Below are 16252 nucleotides of genomic sequence, written 5' to 3' on the forward strand. Positions count from 1 at the left end.
AACTAGAGAGGGTGCAGTAGCTGATATCATACAGCAACTAGAGAGGGTGCAGTAGCTGATATCATACAGCAACTAGAGATGATGCAGAAGCCGATATCATACAGCAACTAGACAGGGTGCAGTAGCTGATATCATACAGGAACTAGAGAGGGTGCAGTAGCTGATATCATACAGGAACTAGAGAGGGTGCAGTAGCTGATATCATACAGCAACTAGAGAGGGTGCAGTAGCTGATATCATACAACTAGACAGGGTGCAGTAGCCGATATCTTACAGCAACTAGACAGGGTGCAGTAGCCGATATCATACAGCAACTAGAGAGGGTGCAGTAGCCGATATCATACAGCAACTAGACAGGTTGCAGTAGCTGATATCATACAACTAGACAGGATGCAGTAGCCGATATCGTACAGCAACTAGAGAGGGTGCAGTAGCTGATATCATACAGCAACTAGACAGGGTGCAGTAGCTGATATCATACAACTAGAGAGGTTGCAGTAGCCGATATCTTACATGAACTAGACAAGGTACAGCTGTCGATATCATTCACCAACTTAAAGTACCAGGTATCATATGATAACCCGTTATCACACTCGAGATAACTTATTATGCCATTATAACTGATATACTGAATACACGACAATGAGATGAATGTTTCGCCTTTTCAGCAGTAGGGGTATCACACACAGGTCTCCCCTTACGAGCCAACATTTAAACGTCTATCCTACCCTACGCATGTGCAAGTAAATATGTATAAAGAGAGATCTGCTCCAAGACCGTATAACTCCCCAAGCAGCCCTTGTTATATATGTAATTAAATGCATGGATGCACAGGAAGATGCTATCGGCAATGACAATATTACATTTCCTTGTGTGTAAGTTACATCCGATATTTCACGTAAGAAATAACCGTGTGTATTATCTTCTTCTACACCCCCCTTGTACCTGAATGTTGGACATTCTGTTGGCTTCCTCGTAGATGAGGTCTGTCAGTTCATCCTGCATGAGATCATATAGGTAGGACTCGCTGACAGTGTGTTGGGTAAAGTTGTCCATAGCTGAAGACAAACGGTAGAGTGATTGAGTAAGTTTTGTTTGAAAACGCTTTGAATGTCAGTTATTGCTCGGCGTGGCAGCTTGATGTGGGAGAAAAAACCGAAATGCTGCAGAGCCCAAGAGCACGGGTATGATGCTGACAAATCTCGAAATGTGATCAGTGAGAATCGGTTCGCACATTGCAGTATGCCAAATACATGACATATGTGAAAGACCCGTGACGACCCGGATTAGAATGCTTGCCATAAGAGGCGACTAACGGGATCGGGTGGTCAGACTCGTTCACTTGGTCGATGCATGTCATCTATCTCAATTGTGTAGATCGATACTCATGATGTCAATCACTGGATTGTCTGGTCCGGACTCGATTATTACGGACCACCGTCAAATATTGGAATTTTGTTGATTGCGGCGTTAAACAACAAATAAACAAACACATGTGGAAGGCTTCAGTAGCTGTAGGCATGGCAGCGTGTACACGTACCAAGGAGTTGAATGACGAAGTGTATTTTACTGTTATACTTGTAACACTCGCCGCAGTCAAACACGGCCCAGTGCTGCGCCTGGGGGGTGTACTTGTGGATGTTATAGATCACCGGGTTCGTGGATCCGCCCTGTGACAACATACAGCATCTAGTAGTAAGGATTGGGCATGGGGGCAGCTGGGATACAAGGTGCGTCACATGGATTCCGTGCTGGTGGAGAATTGTACACCAAGAAACAAGCACAACTCCTTCTCTGTTTTCAGATATTCCAAACATCCATGTGTTTACTGTTATATGGTGAAAACATGCATCCTGCTGCAGATGACGGCCCAGGGCACGCTGTGTGACGTATGGATCGGGGTCTACTTGGACGTGGAATCCTACATGAACGGCGCCCAGGGACTGTGGGGATCTAGTTAATCCATTCATGTTCTTCACCAATTAGATATCTTTTGGAAATGTCTACAATTGACTTTGGCCTTGATATCATTGAGATGGAAGGTCGATATAAGATATGTTCCACCAGATGGTGGCAAGGATCTGGCCGTACACAATGATGAGGTTTGGTTTGTTTGACGCCATGGGATGTGGAGATGCAGAGGTAGCACTTGAAAGGGTAATCAAATAATCATTGGAATAGCTACACAACATGTCATCACATAATCGATTTCGGTTTTAGCTTTTCAATATGAGTATGCCACTTTGTAAACAAACCCAAATTTCGTCAAAAAATATACACATGATACGAATTTAAACAAATGGCCATGTTATTGGGAAAGATATGTTTACTTATTTCGGTGAATATATCACCGGTGTATGAAATAAAACCCGAGAACGTATTACTATCGGATAGAATTTACCGTGAAAATACCTAGACTTACACATGTGACTCCAATGTCCCTCACTCACCCTCCATAAGTCCATCCGGTAGAAACTGCCCGTGACAACAACCGTCCCGACAGCTTGCGTCCAGCCTTTCTGGAATACAGAGGTCACGTGATATATTTTGACTGCAAAGACAAATTTACCAAGAACATTTTATAAATGATTTAATACGTGGGATACGTGATTATTGTACATAATGCTGCCTTGTACATGTATATATTATCCTGTGTTAACCCTCAACATGAGCGAAATATAGTTCAGCGACATAATACCAACTGGGTTACACAATGTCACATGAGATTGTATGGACAAGTCTTTTTTATGCTCAAGTGTTTGTAAGGAGTTGCACATACCAAGATCATTGGCCATCAACCATCTTAAAAATACAGTAGGGCGGCATCTGTATTCTGTTGTGGATTTGGGCGGAAGCGAAATCATGTTCCGGTCATTCAAAGAAAGAAAAGAATTGGCTTAACTGTGCAGCAAACAAATACATTGTACATGCAGTGACGCCGCCTTGAACAACATGGAAGCTTGTCCCATGTCAAAAGCAATTGATGCAGGTACAAGGTGTTTTCCACTATGGTGAAACCCCTGGAGATGGTGCTGACAAACGAAGAGTAATGAACACGGGAGGACCGATCTGGGAGATCATGTCATCTACTCGTGCGCAACCCTTCTTTTGGCGACAATGCTTGTAAAAGGCGACTAACCGTATCGAGTGGTCAGACTCGCTGACTTGCTTCATGTATGTCATCGTATCCCAATTACGTAGATCGATACTCATGATGTCAATCACTGGATTGCATGGTTCAGACTCGATTATTTATCGATCGCCTGTCATATAGCTTGAATATTGCTGAGTACGGCGTGAAACAACAAATAAACAAACGAACAAACAAACAAAAGTTCTTCAAGCGAAGGGTAGGCAGACAGCGGATCCCCTTAGAACTACAAGTACCGCTTAAAACAACACTGCTTCAATTTTCATTTTGTTCATTTAGATGGACTTGTCATTGATGTTAAAGAATGCATTAATATGCAACTTACTGGAGTCATGGTCGTTCACACTATCAGGATATCAAAGTTCTGTCACGTTGCAAGTTAGTATATAAACCGCAAAAGAAACGTCACCCCAAGTAACATTGCATAAAAAGTTGTCATTAAAATATTTGGATATTTTTTGTCAAAATTTCTAAAATTTAACATTATCTTGTCCGGAAAAATGAAATTTTATGATATGAAAAAAAAGCAGATGACAATAAAACCGATCGCCCAAACGCATCACGACAATGGCCATGGTAACTAACCCGATGCACGTGAGTTCCGTGCAAATTGAAATGCACATGCGTTCCCCCATTTCTTGCCCTATAAAAATCCACTCAGATCGGCTAACATGCATTCGTTATTGAATTGCTACCACATGCCAAGACTGACAAGAAATCAGCGACACCAAGCCCTTGGACGATTGCAAACTGGACAAACCGCCCGGCATGTAGCCAATGCATTTCAAGTCCACGTAAGGACCATATACAGGCTCCAGCAACGGTACCAACACTACAGATGACCGACCACGTAGTGGAAGACCAAGGGTCACCACCCGACGTCAGGATCGTCAGATTGTGCGACAGCATCTTTGTTACTGCTGTGAAACTGCTCGACAGACCATGGGGACAAACCAGCGACACATTAGTGCGGACATCGTGCGTCGACGATTGACGAGCAGACACCTCCACTGTCACAGGCCACACCGAGGACCCATTCTCACACCACGTCATCTCCGTGACCGTCTTCAGAGGGCAACACAGCACCAGCATTGGCGCCACCAGCAGTGGAGCAGAGTCCGTTACTATCTCAACAGCAGATGGCAGAAAGAGTCTGGCGACGCCGTGGGGAACGTTATTCGGATGCTTGTGTTGTTGAGAGAGACTCTTGGGGTGGTCCGAGCATCATGGTTTTGGGTGGAATTGGTCCTTTACAGAGGGTCGGCCCTGTGGTTTTCCAAAACATCGGTCCAGGGAGTGGCAATGGTGTCACAGCAGCTCGTAATATTGATCAAGTCTTGAGACCACACGCCATACCTCATTTGGCACGCCGCCGCAACCACGGGTTTCAGCATGATAACGCCCGTGCCCACACTGCGAGAGCAACAAGAGACTTCCTCCAGCAGAATGGCATCAGAACCATGCAGAGGCCTGCCCTCAGTCCCGATATGAATTCCATTGAGCTCCTGTGGGACGAGACCGCTGAATGACGTCCGACCAAGGCCGACAAATGCAGCTGAACTACGTCAGGCATTCCTCAGAGTGTGGGCTCAAGTGTGGGCTGACGTTTCTTTTGCGGTTCAGTATATAGTAAGTTTATTTTCTCAATGGTACCATTGTACATTTGCTGTTGTACCTATTGATAAACGTACGATATGTACATCTCTTTTCAAGTCGACAAAAACACTGAAACGTTTTTAGTTATAATTGACTGCCTGAGATGTTGGCCGGGCCCCGGACACTTTCTCAGAGGATACCGATTCACTGTACACCGATGTCAATAGCCAAAATGAAATTGACAATCGTTTTTCTCGTTTTTTATGCTGGAATGTTCATGGGTTGTTTAGTAAGCTGTCAAATGACAAATTTAATTCGTATTTGGAAACATTTGATATTATTTGTTTATTTGAAACGTTTCTTGACTCTTGACTTCGATTGGTTACCTGGTTTTAAAGTCTTCTACTCCCCGGTCGTGGGAGAAAATGTGGTGGTGTTTGTTTTGCCATTAGAAATGAGTTTGCTCAGTTTTGTAATGTATTTAATAGTAATTCGGGTATTCATAATTTCTTGTCAATTATATTGAAGAAAAACCTCTTTGGAACGCCAAAAGATGTATTGTTTTGCCCCTTGTACATACCACCAGAAAATTCTACATACTATGACAAACATCAAAATATCAACATATATGATAAACTCGATGAATTCTTTCTTGATAGAGCAGACCGTCTCTCTGATTACACTGTGCTTCTTTGCGGAGATTTTAACTCTAGAACAGGTTGTGAAAATAATTTAGTTGATCAAGAATCGACCACAAATGATCCCGATATTTTCCCTGAAGTTGACATTGTAGATGCATGTATATCACGACGGTCTTCGCTTGACAATGTTATTAATAAGTTTGGACGATTTCTAATTAATTTCTGTTATGTTTTCAACTTGTTCATACTAAATGGCAGAGTTAATGGCGACATGAATGGTGAATATACATTCATTGGTGGTAATGGTAGTAGTACTATTGATTATTTTATTGCCTCATCTGATTTCTACGAGTTTGTTTATAATCTTACAGTTGGCGAGAGTCTTGACTCGGACCACTGCCCTCTTGAACTGAGATGTTCATTTCCACGAGAAAACACAAATAGATTTGCACAATGTAATAGCACTAACTCGGCAGATAGATTTGTATGGAATGAATTGTATAAAGATGAATTTGTACACTGTCTTAGTGATCGTTTGGCTGAAACTTCACAGACTCTTCTGACTACGCTAAACACTAACATAAACGATGCAGTTGATCTTTTTGTAAATCTACTACTTGAGTCAGGGCAGTGTATGAAAAAAACAGTTCTTGGAAATAAACCACGTAAATATATTTTCAATTTAAACAGCGAGTGTAGAGAACATAGGAGATCAGCAAGACGAGCGCTAAGAAAGTTCCGTAAAAATAGATCTGAATCTAATAGGAAAACTTATTGTCAGTTACGCAACAAATATAAAACAAAATGTAAAAGCTATTTAAAATCCCTTAAACTTACCAAATTAAATCGTCTAAATGCCTCATTATCAAACCCAAAACGGTTCTGGAGAGAAATTAATTCTCTACGCAGTCCATCATCTGTTCAGAATAATATCACAGGCACAGAGTGGCTGACTCATTTTAAGCATGTGTTTGGCAATGATCTTATATTCCATGATGTTATTGAAAATGAGCATGACGATATTGCTGTTTATAACCCATCAGATGTTGAGTTTGACATTCTTGAATCCGAAATAACAAGAAAGGAAATTCTCGATGCTATTGACTCACTTAAACCTGGAAAATCTCCAGGCCCTGACAATATCTTAGCGGATATGCTGAAGAGTTCCAAACACATAACTGTTCCATTTTTGCATTCTCTCTTTAACGACATATTCAACAAAGGTATATTTCCGTCAATTTGGTCAAAATCTATATTGTTCCTCTATTTAAGAAGGGTGATACAAGCGTTCCTGATAATTATAGAGCAATTTCATTGACAAGTATTTTAGGTAAAGTTTTTGCTATAGTTTTAAACAAGCCTTTAACGCTCTGGTCTAATGTTTATGATAAAATTCCAGAAAATCAGGCAGGCTTCAGACGATCATATTCACCTATCGACCATATTTTTACACTTTATTCTATTGTACAAAAATATCTTGGATGCCGGAAACGAAAACTGTATGTTGCATTTGTGGACTTCAAAAAAGCATTTGATAGCGTTAATCGTTGTAAACTTTGGGATTGTTTGAGAAAAACGGGCGTTGGGGGTAAAATGTATAAAATGTTAAAATCTATATATGCAAATGTCAAATCATGTGTTCGTCACAAAAATGGTGTCACTGATTACTTTGATTGCCCTATCGGTGTGAAACAAGGCTGCATTTTAAGCCCTCTCCTTTTCTCTTTCTTTATCAACGAATTGTCCCTTGAAATCCAACAAAACGGAAAACACGGTGTCCAACTTTATCCAGATATGTATGAATTGCTAATATTACTTTTCGCAGACGATGTTATACTAATTTCTGATACTGTTAATGGGCTTCAAACACAAATAGACATATTATTTCAGTATACCATCTCCTGGAAACTGACTGTTAATACAGATAAAACGAAAATTGTTGTTTTTAGAAAGGGGGGTCCTCTTGCATCCAGGGAAAAATGGTATATAAATGGGCAACAAATTAATGTTGAAAAAACTTATAAATACCTTGGTGTCATTTTTCCTTTTAATCTGAAACTAAATCACCTCGTCAACGATCTTGCGCTACGAGCTAAGAGAGCCCTCATTACCTTATTTGTTGTTCTTGATAAACTTGGTGTGTCTTCCCCGTCTGTTTTCTTCAAACTTTTTGATTCTCAAGTTAAACCAATTCTGTTATATGGTTCAGAGATTTGGGGTCTCGAAAAATATCACATCTTGGAAAAAATTCACTTAACTGCTTGTAAACTATTCTTAAATGTTGGCAAATCTACCCCAAATTGTATGGTGTATGGTGAATGTGGAAGACATCCCTTATACATCTGTTCTTATGTACGCGGTCTAAAATATTGGTTAAAGATTATAGAAATGTCACCTGATCGTATTCCACGTAAATGTTATGAAATGCTGAAATACCGCGACAATGTTGGTTATATAACATGGGTCACTAAAATCAGACAACTTTTATTTCTTCATGGATTTGGATATGTTTGGATTTATCAAGTTGTTGGAGATAAGACAGCATTTCTTAGTGTATTTAAACAAGTTGCATCTGATATGTTTATCCAAGAATGGAGAGCTACATTGGAAAATAGTTCAAGATACGACCTTTATAAAACATTTAAATCCTGCTTATCTCCAGAACAGTACTTAACAGAAATAACAGACAGAAAACTAAGAGTGTGTTTTACACGTTTTAGATTAGGTTTGAACAATTTAGTATGTAATACGGGTCGTTTTTCCTCAGTTTAAAAAAATATGCGTTTTTGTCCTTTTTGCCCCACATTTATTGAAAACGAATACCATTTTATGTTTATCTGTCCATGTTATGAATCGCTAAGAACAAAATATTTCCAAGGTTTACCCCAAAACATCAATACACTAATCAAGCTCCTCCGTTTTGATGAAATATCTAACGAGCAACAAAAGATTACTATCTTATACATTAATTATGGTTTACGACTTCGCAACCGTCTTTGTACAAATGATGTTTAATTATTCTTTAGGTTATTTGCCTTCATTAATCAAATGCTTTTATCTCTTCTTGTTGTGTTGTGTTGCGACTTATTTTTCACAAAATTGTACACGTGCACATCTCTGTGCATATAAGTCTGCATGTTTATACTTCTACATGTACAAAATTGTATATATATAATGTTACTGTATGTATATGGGCCTATGGCCAGAATACAATAAATGATGATGATGATGATGAATTGATTCAAGTTGACAACCGTTAACGCTTATACATGTGCTAATACAAATGGTAGTCATCTAGTGTTTTGTAAACAATTTGAATCATACAAAACAATGAACGTATAACGGAAAACATAAAGGAACTGTGATGACGTGTTAACCCTATCAATACACGGGTAAATAGTGACCCCTTTTACGCTCTGCATTAAACGTGAGGTAAATAAATATCCATCAATACACCAAGCATAACATGTGCGTTTGTATAGAACACATGGACATGTGTATCGTGATAACTTTATGGTTTGTTTGTTTGGTTTTTAACGCTACACTCCAGCTATTCCAAATATATGACGGCGGCCTCTAAATAATCGATTCAGACAAACCTGTGATTGATATTAGGAGGAACGTCGCCGACGGTGTACTGTAACACGCAATCAACCAAATCACTAAGTCTGACCACCTGAGCCATTCAGTCGCCTCTTGCGACCAGCTTAGGTTGCTGAAGATGAATTCAAACCCAGAATCCCTACTGGGGTAACTTTATAGTGGGCTACTGGAAACATACTGGATACTGGTTACATGGTTGACTGTAGGCGTTGAGTCCTACCTTCGCGAAATACCACTGCACCGTGGCGTTGATGTTGGAGTCAACGTCAAAGTAGACCCCGATCCATACGTCACACAGCGTGCCACGGGTCGTCATCTGCAGCAGGATGCGTGCCAGCATGATTTCACCATATAATAGTAAACACTGGCCACTATAACATAACCTACTCACCATAAGATACATTCACTGAAGTAACAACTTATACAACATTGGTTAGATCCACCCATGTCGTGGCATTAGCAGCGTGAGTATCCGGCACTAGAGACAAGGTTATAATGACCGATATCTGCGCCTATGTTCTTATCTACGAAAGCCTATGGTGCCACCTTGATAGCATAAATTAATTTATTTAATCGAAATTTCGCGTTATTTCAATTATTTGTTTAACTTTTCGAAATTTCGTTTTTTTTACTTGATACTTCCATTATATTTTCGAAATTTCGATTATTCTTTTCGTTGTTTCAGGTTTTATATATGTATAAAAACTCGACAATTTATTTTTTTCTCGTAATTTCGATTATTTTATCTTTATTTCAAGTATATACAGCCCGCATCATCAAAAGTACTATAAGTTAAGTTAGTTTCAGTGTAATTAATATGCAAATAATTTCCCAATATGGCATCAAGAAATATAAAGGTTACCCGAATATGATCACAGGACAACCACAACGGACACAAGATAAACAGTCCTCTGTTAGATGAGCTATTCAGGTGAGACGGCCTGTATCATTGACAACATGGCACTATGCCATAAATAAGCAAATAATATTAATATCGTGTAAAACTTGCTTCGATACCTCTATTACATATAAATACAATTCTTACCTCCCCAGCATACTGGATTGACGCTTGTTCGTAATGGAACAGCTCCGAGGCATTTTGAATAGTTATGTGATTGTCGGCAGTGACAGCCGTATACTCATCGCCGCCCCGGATAAGTTCAACATCACACGTACCGAGGTACGTGTCCCTCTCATACCTCGCACCTGCAACACACGGGGTCACGCACCTACAGCAGGTGCCACATAGAGACGAGGTGTAACCTCGATGTACCGAGCGCGAGTACTAAAGGACGGGAGATCACAAGTTTGGGTAAACAGGATTTTGAAGTTGGCGCTGAATGATGAGAACACACATCAAGAACACAAAGTAGTATTCCCGTGTTCGACATTACTTTTATGCAGAACCGTATAATTTCTGTTTGATGAGCAACAATGAGAAACTCTGATTTCATAGTCCGATATATAATTACGTATGATCGATGTAAAGTCGATATTGTTTTACCTGTCTCGAAATTATAGATGTAAGACAGTGGGTTGGGGTCGGAGCCGAGAGATTCTTTGGTGTCATGCCGCACTCGGCGGTTTATACTGTCAAACCACACCTGAAATACAGAGACACACGGGGTGTTATCTTCATATGCATGTATCCAACAGTATATCTTCACCTTCTCGCACAACACAGTACAACACACCCCTGTCTCATCAGAGATAACCTCAACAATGTACCTGGTAAGTCACACAATATAGCACACCCCTGTCTCACCACAGATGATCTCAACAATGTACCTGGTAAGTCACACAATATAGCACACCCTTATCTCGCCACAGATGATCTCAACAATGTACTTGGTAAGTCACACAATATAGCACACCCTTATCTCGCCACAGATGACCTCAACAATGTACTTGGTAAGTCACACAATATAGCACACCCTTATCTCGCCACAGATGATCTCAACTATGTACCTGGTAGGTCACACAATATAGCACACCCTTATCTCGCCACAGATGATCTCAACAATGTACCTGGTAAGTCACACAATATAGCACACCCCAGTCTCACCACAGATGATCTCAACAATGTACCTGGTAAGTCACACAATATAGCACACCCTTATCTCGCCCCAGATGATCTCAACAATGTACCTGGTACGTCACACAATATAACACCCCCCTGTCTCGCCACAGATGATCTCAACAATGTACCTGGTAAGTCACACAATATAGCACACCCTTATCTCGCCACTGATGATCTCAACAATGATGCCTACCTCATCAAATGTGATCTTCCTTAAGTCCATGTCTATGACCTCCATCAACATGTAGAACTGGTCCGATACAGGTGGCAGCTCTTTTGTCAGTGGTCGACCTGGACAGAACACCCCGGACGGAGTCTGGAAATATAATACAGGTGGACAGGTGGACAGGCATACGGGCATACAGACATACAGGTGGACAGGCATACGGGCATACAGACATACAGGTGGACAGGCATACGGGCATACAGACATACAGGTGGACAGGGAAAGAGGTGGACAGGTGGACAAGAACAGAGGTGGACTGGAACACAGGCGACAGGAACACAGGCGGACAGGTGGACAGGAAAACAGGCGGACATGTGGACAGGAACACAGGGGGACAGATGGACAGGAACAAAGGCGGACAGGTGGACAGGAACACAGATGGACAGGTAGACAGGAACACAGGTGGACAGGTAGACAGGAACAAAGGCGGACAGGTAGACAGGAACAAAGGCGGACAGGTGGACAGGAACACAGGTGGACAGGTAGACAGGAACACAGGTGGACAGGTGGAAAGGAACACAGATGGACAGTCGGAAAGGAACACAAGAGGACAGGTGGACAGGAACACAAGAGGACAGGTGGACAGGAACACAAGAAGACGGGCGACAGGAACAAAGGTGGACAGGTGGTCATGAACACAGGTACACAGGTGGACAGGTGGACAGGAACACAGGTGGACAGGTGGATAGGAACACAGGTGGACAGGTGGACAGGAACACAGGTAGATAGGCGGACAGGAACACAGGTGGACAGGTGGACAGGAACACAGGTGGACAGGTGGAAAGGAACACAGGTGGACAGGTGGAAAGGAACACAAGAGGACAGGTACACAGGTAGATAGGCGGACAGGAACACAGGTGGACAGGTGGACAGGAACACAGGTAGATAGGCGGACAGGAACACAGGTGGACAGGAACACAGGTGGACAGGTGGAAAGGAACACAGGTGGACAGGTGGAAAGGAACACAAGAGGACAGGTGGACAGGAACACAGGTGGACAGATGGACAGGAACACAGGTGGACAGATGGACAGGAACACAGGTGGACAGATGGACTGGAACACAGGTGGACAGGAATACAGGTGGACAGGTGGACAGGTGGACAAGTGGACAGGAATACAGGTGGACAGGTGGGCAGGAACACATATGTAAAGGTGGAGAGGAACGCATGTGGACAGGTGGTCATGTACACAGGTGGACAGGAACACAGTTGGACAGGAACACAGGTGGACAGGTGGACAGGAACGCAGGTGGACAGGTAGAAAGGAACACAGGTGGATAGGTAGAAAGGAACACAAGAGGACAGATGGACAGGAACACAAGAAGACAGGTGGAAAGAAACACAAGAGGACAGGTGGACAGGAACACAGGGGGACAGGTGGACAGGAACACAGGTGTACAGGTAGACAGGAACACAGGTGGACAGGTGGAAAGGAACACAGATGGACAGTCGGAAAGGAACACAAGAGGACAGGTGGACAGGAACACAAGAGGACAGGTGGAAAGGAACACAAGAAGACGGGCGACAGGAACACAGGTGGACAGGTGGAAAGGAACACAGGTGGACAGGTGGAAAGGAACACAAGAGGACAGGTGGACAGGAACACAGGTGGACAGATGGACAGGAACACAGGTGGACAGGAATACAGGTGGACAGGTGGACAAGTGGACAGGAATACAGGTGGACAGGTGGGCAGGAACACATATGTAAAGGTGGAGAGGAACGCATGTGGACAGGTGGTCATGTACACAGGTGGACAGGAACACAGTTGGACAGGAACACAGGTGGACAGGTGGACAGGAACGCAGGTGGACAGGTAGAAAGGAACACAGGTGGACAGGTAGAAAGGAACACAGGTGGACAGGTGGAAAGGAACACAGGTGGACAGGTGGAAAGGAACACAAGAGGACAGGTAGAAAGGAACACAGGTGGACAGGTGGAAAGGAACACAAGAGGACAGGTAGAAAGGAACACAAGAGGACAGATGGACAGGAACACAAGAAGACAGGTGGAAAGGAACACAAGAGGACAGGTGGACAGGAACACAGGGGGACAGGTGGAAAGGAACACAAGAGGACAGGTAGACAGGAACAAAGGCGGACAGGTGGACAGGAACACAGGTGGACAGGTAGACAGGAACACAGGTGGACAGGTGGAAAGGAACACAGATGGACAGTCGGAAAGGAACACAAGAGGACAGGTGGACAGGAACACAAGAGGACAGGTGGACAGGAACACAAGAAGACAGGTGGAAAGGAACACAGGGGGACAGGTCGACAGGAACACAGGTGGACAGGTGGACAGGAACACAGGTGGACAGGTGGAAAGGAACATAAGAGGGCAGGTAGAAAGGAACACAAGAGGACAGGTGGACAGGAACACAAGAAGACAGGTGGACAGGAACACAAGAAGACAGGCGACAGGAACACAGGTGTACAGGTGGACAGGAACACAGGTGGACAGGGAGACAGGAACACAGGTGGACAGGTGGACAGGAACACAGGTGGACAGGTGGACAGGAACACAAGAAGACAGGTGGAAAGGAACACAGGTGGACAGGTGGACAGGAACACAGGGGGACAGGTGGAAAGGAACACAAGAGGACAGGTGGACAGGAACACAGGTGGAAAGGAACACAGATGGACAGGTGGAAAGGAACACAGGTGGACAGGTGGAAAGGAACACAGGTGGACAGGTAGAAAGGAACACAGGTGGACAGGTGGAAAGGAACACAGGTGGACAGGTAGAAAGGAACACAGGAGGACAGGTGGAAAGGAACACAAGAGGACAGGTAGAAAGGAACACAAGAGGACAGATGGACAGGAACACAAGAAGACAGGTGGAAAGGAACACAAGAGGACAGGTGGACAGGAACACAGGGGGACAGGTGGAAAGGAACACAAGAGGACAGGAACACAGATGGACAGGTGGTCATGTACACAGGCGGACAGGAACACGGGTGGACAGGGACACAGGTGTACAGGTAGACAGGAACACAGGTGGACAGGTGGACAGGAAGACAAGAGGACAGGTAGACAGGAACACGGGTGGACAGGTGGACAGGAACACAGGTGGACAGGGAGACAGGAACACAGGTGGACAGATGGACAGGAACACAAGAGGACAGGAACGCAGGTGGACAGGTGGACAGGAGCACAGGTGGACAGGTGGACAGGTGGACAGGTGGTCATGTACACAGGTAGACAGGAACACGGGTGGACAGGTGGACAGGAACACAGGTGGACAGGGAGACAGGAACACAGGTGGACAGATGGACAGGAACACAAGAGGACAGGAACGCAGGTGGACAGGAACGCAGGTGGACAGGTGGACAGGTGGACAGGAGCACAGGTGGACAGGTGGACAGGTGGACAGGTGGTCATGTACACAGGTAGACAGGAACACGGGTGGACAGGTGGACAGGAACACAGGTGGACAGGGAGACAGGAACACAGGTGGACAGATGGACAGGAACACAAGAGGACAGGAACGCAGGTGGACAGGAACGCAGGTGGACAGGTGGACAGGTGGACAGGAGCACAGGTGGACAGGTGGACAGGAACACAGGTGGACAGGTGGACAGGAACACAGGTGGACAGGTGGACAGGAACACAGGTAGACAGGAACACAGGTGGACAGATGGACAGGAACACAAGAGGACAGGAACGCAGGTGGACAGGAACACAGGTGGACAGGTGGACAGGTGGACAGGAACACAGGTGGACAGGTGGACAGGTGGACAGGTGGACAGGTGGACAGGAACACAGGTAGACAGGAACACAGGTATCACGACCGCAAATGATGTCACCGACTGAATACGCTCCCAAGCATGAAAGCTATCTCACATATGTGTAAATCTGGTTCACGTGAAAGCTATGTCCCATACGTGTATATCTGTTTTAGGTGAAAGCTATCTCACATACATGTATATCTGGTTCACGTGAAAGCTATCTCACATACATGTATATCTGTTTTAGGTGAAAGCTATCTCACATACGTGTATATCTGTTTTAGGTGAAAGCTATCTCACATACATGTATATCTGGTTCACGTGAAAGCTATCTCACATACATGTATATCTGGTTCACGTGAAAGCTATCTCACATACATGTATATCTGGTTCACGTGAAAGCTATTCCACATACATGTATTTCTAGTTCACGTGAAAGCTATCTCACATACATGTATATCTTGTTCACGTGGAAGCTATCTCACATACATGTATATCTGTTTTAGGTGAAAGCTATCTCACATACGTGTATATCTGTTTTAGGTGAAAGCTATCTCACATATATGTATATCTGGTTCACGTGAAAGCTATCTCACATACATGTATATCTGTTTTAGGTGAAAGCTATCTCACATACATGTATATCTGGTTCACGTGGAAGCTATCTCACATACATGTATATCTGTTTTAGGTGAAAGCTATCTCACATACGTGTATATCTGTTTTAGGTGAAAGCTATCTCACATATATGTATATCTGGTTCACGTGAAAGCTATCTCACATACATGTATATCTGTTTTAGGTGAAAGCTATCTCACATACATGTATATCTGGTTCACGTGAAAGCTATCTCACATACATGTATATCTGGTTCACGTGAAAGCTATGTCCCATACGTGTATATCCGTTTTAGGTGAAAGCTATCTCACATACGTGTACATGTATATCTGTTTTAGGTGAAAGCTATCTCACATACATGTATATCTGGTTCACGTGAAAGCTATCTCACATACATGTATATCTGGTTCACGTGAAAGCTATGTCCCATACGTGTATATCTGTTTTAGGTGAAAGCTATCTCACATACGTGTACATGTATATCTGTTTTAGGTGAAAGCTATCTCACATACATATATATCTGGTTCACGTGAAAGCTATCTCACATACATGTATATCTGGTTCACGTGAAAGCTATGTCCCATACGTGTATATCCGTTTTAGGTGA

At 43.3% G+C, this 16252-nt stretch overlaps 1 protein-coding gene across 3 annotated transcripts in view; it reads right to left on the reverse strand.

Annotated features, from left to right (window-relative positions):
- LOC124142973 overlaps positions 1–16252 on the reverse strand; it is a 42624-nt gene that overhangs the window by 16859 nt on the left and 9513 nt on the right. For all 3 annotated transcript variants that reach the window (XM_048386330.1, XM_048386331.1, XM_048386329.1), the window contains exons 7-13: positions 11265–11387; positions 10496–10595; positions 10037–10197; positions 9212–9307; positions 2451–2519; positions 1541–1670; positions 946–1058 (exon numbers count right to left, since the gene is read on the reverse strand). In XM_048386330.1, the coding sequence (XP_048242287.1) occupies positions 946–1058; positions 1541–1670; positions 2451–2519; positions 9212–9307; positions 10037–10197; positions 10496–10595; positions 11265–11387 (792 nt within the window). The remainder of the gene's footprint in view (positions 1–945; positions 1059–1540; positions 1671–2450; positions 2520–9211; positions 9308–10036; positions 10198–10495; positions 10596–11264; positions 11388–16252) is intronic.

Source organism: Haliotis rufescens, unplaced genomic scaffold, assembly GCF_023055435.1.
Source record: "Haliotis rufescens isolate VD_foot unplaced genomic scaffold, xgHalRufe1.0.p SCAF_6, whole genome shotgun sequence".
NCBI lineage: Eukaryota > Metazoa > Mollusca > Gastropoda > Lepetellida > Haliotidae > Haliotis > Haliotis rufescens.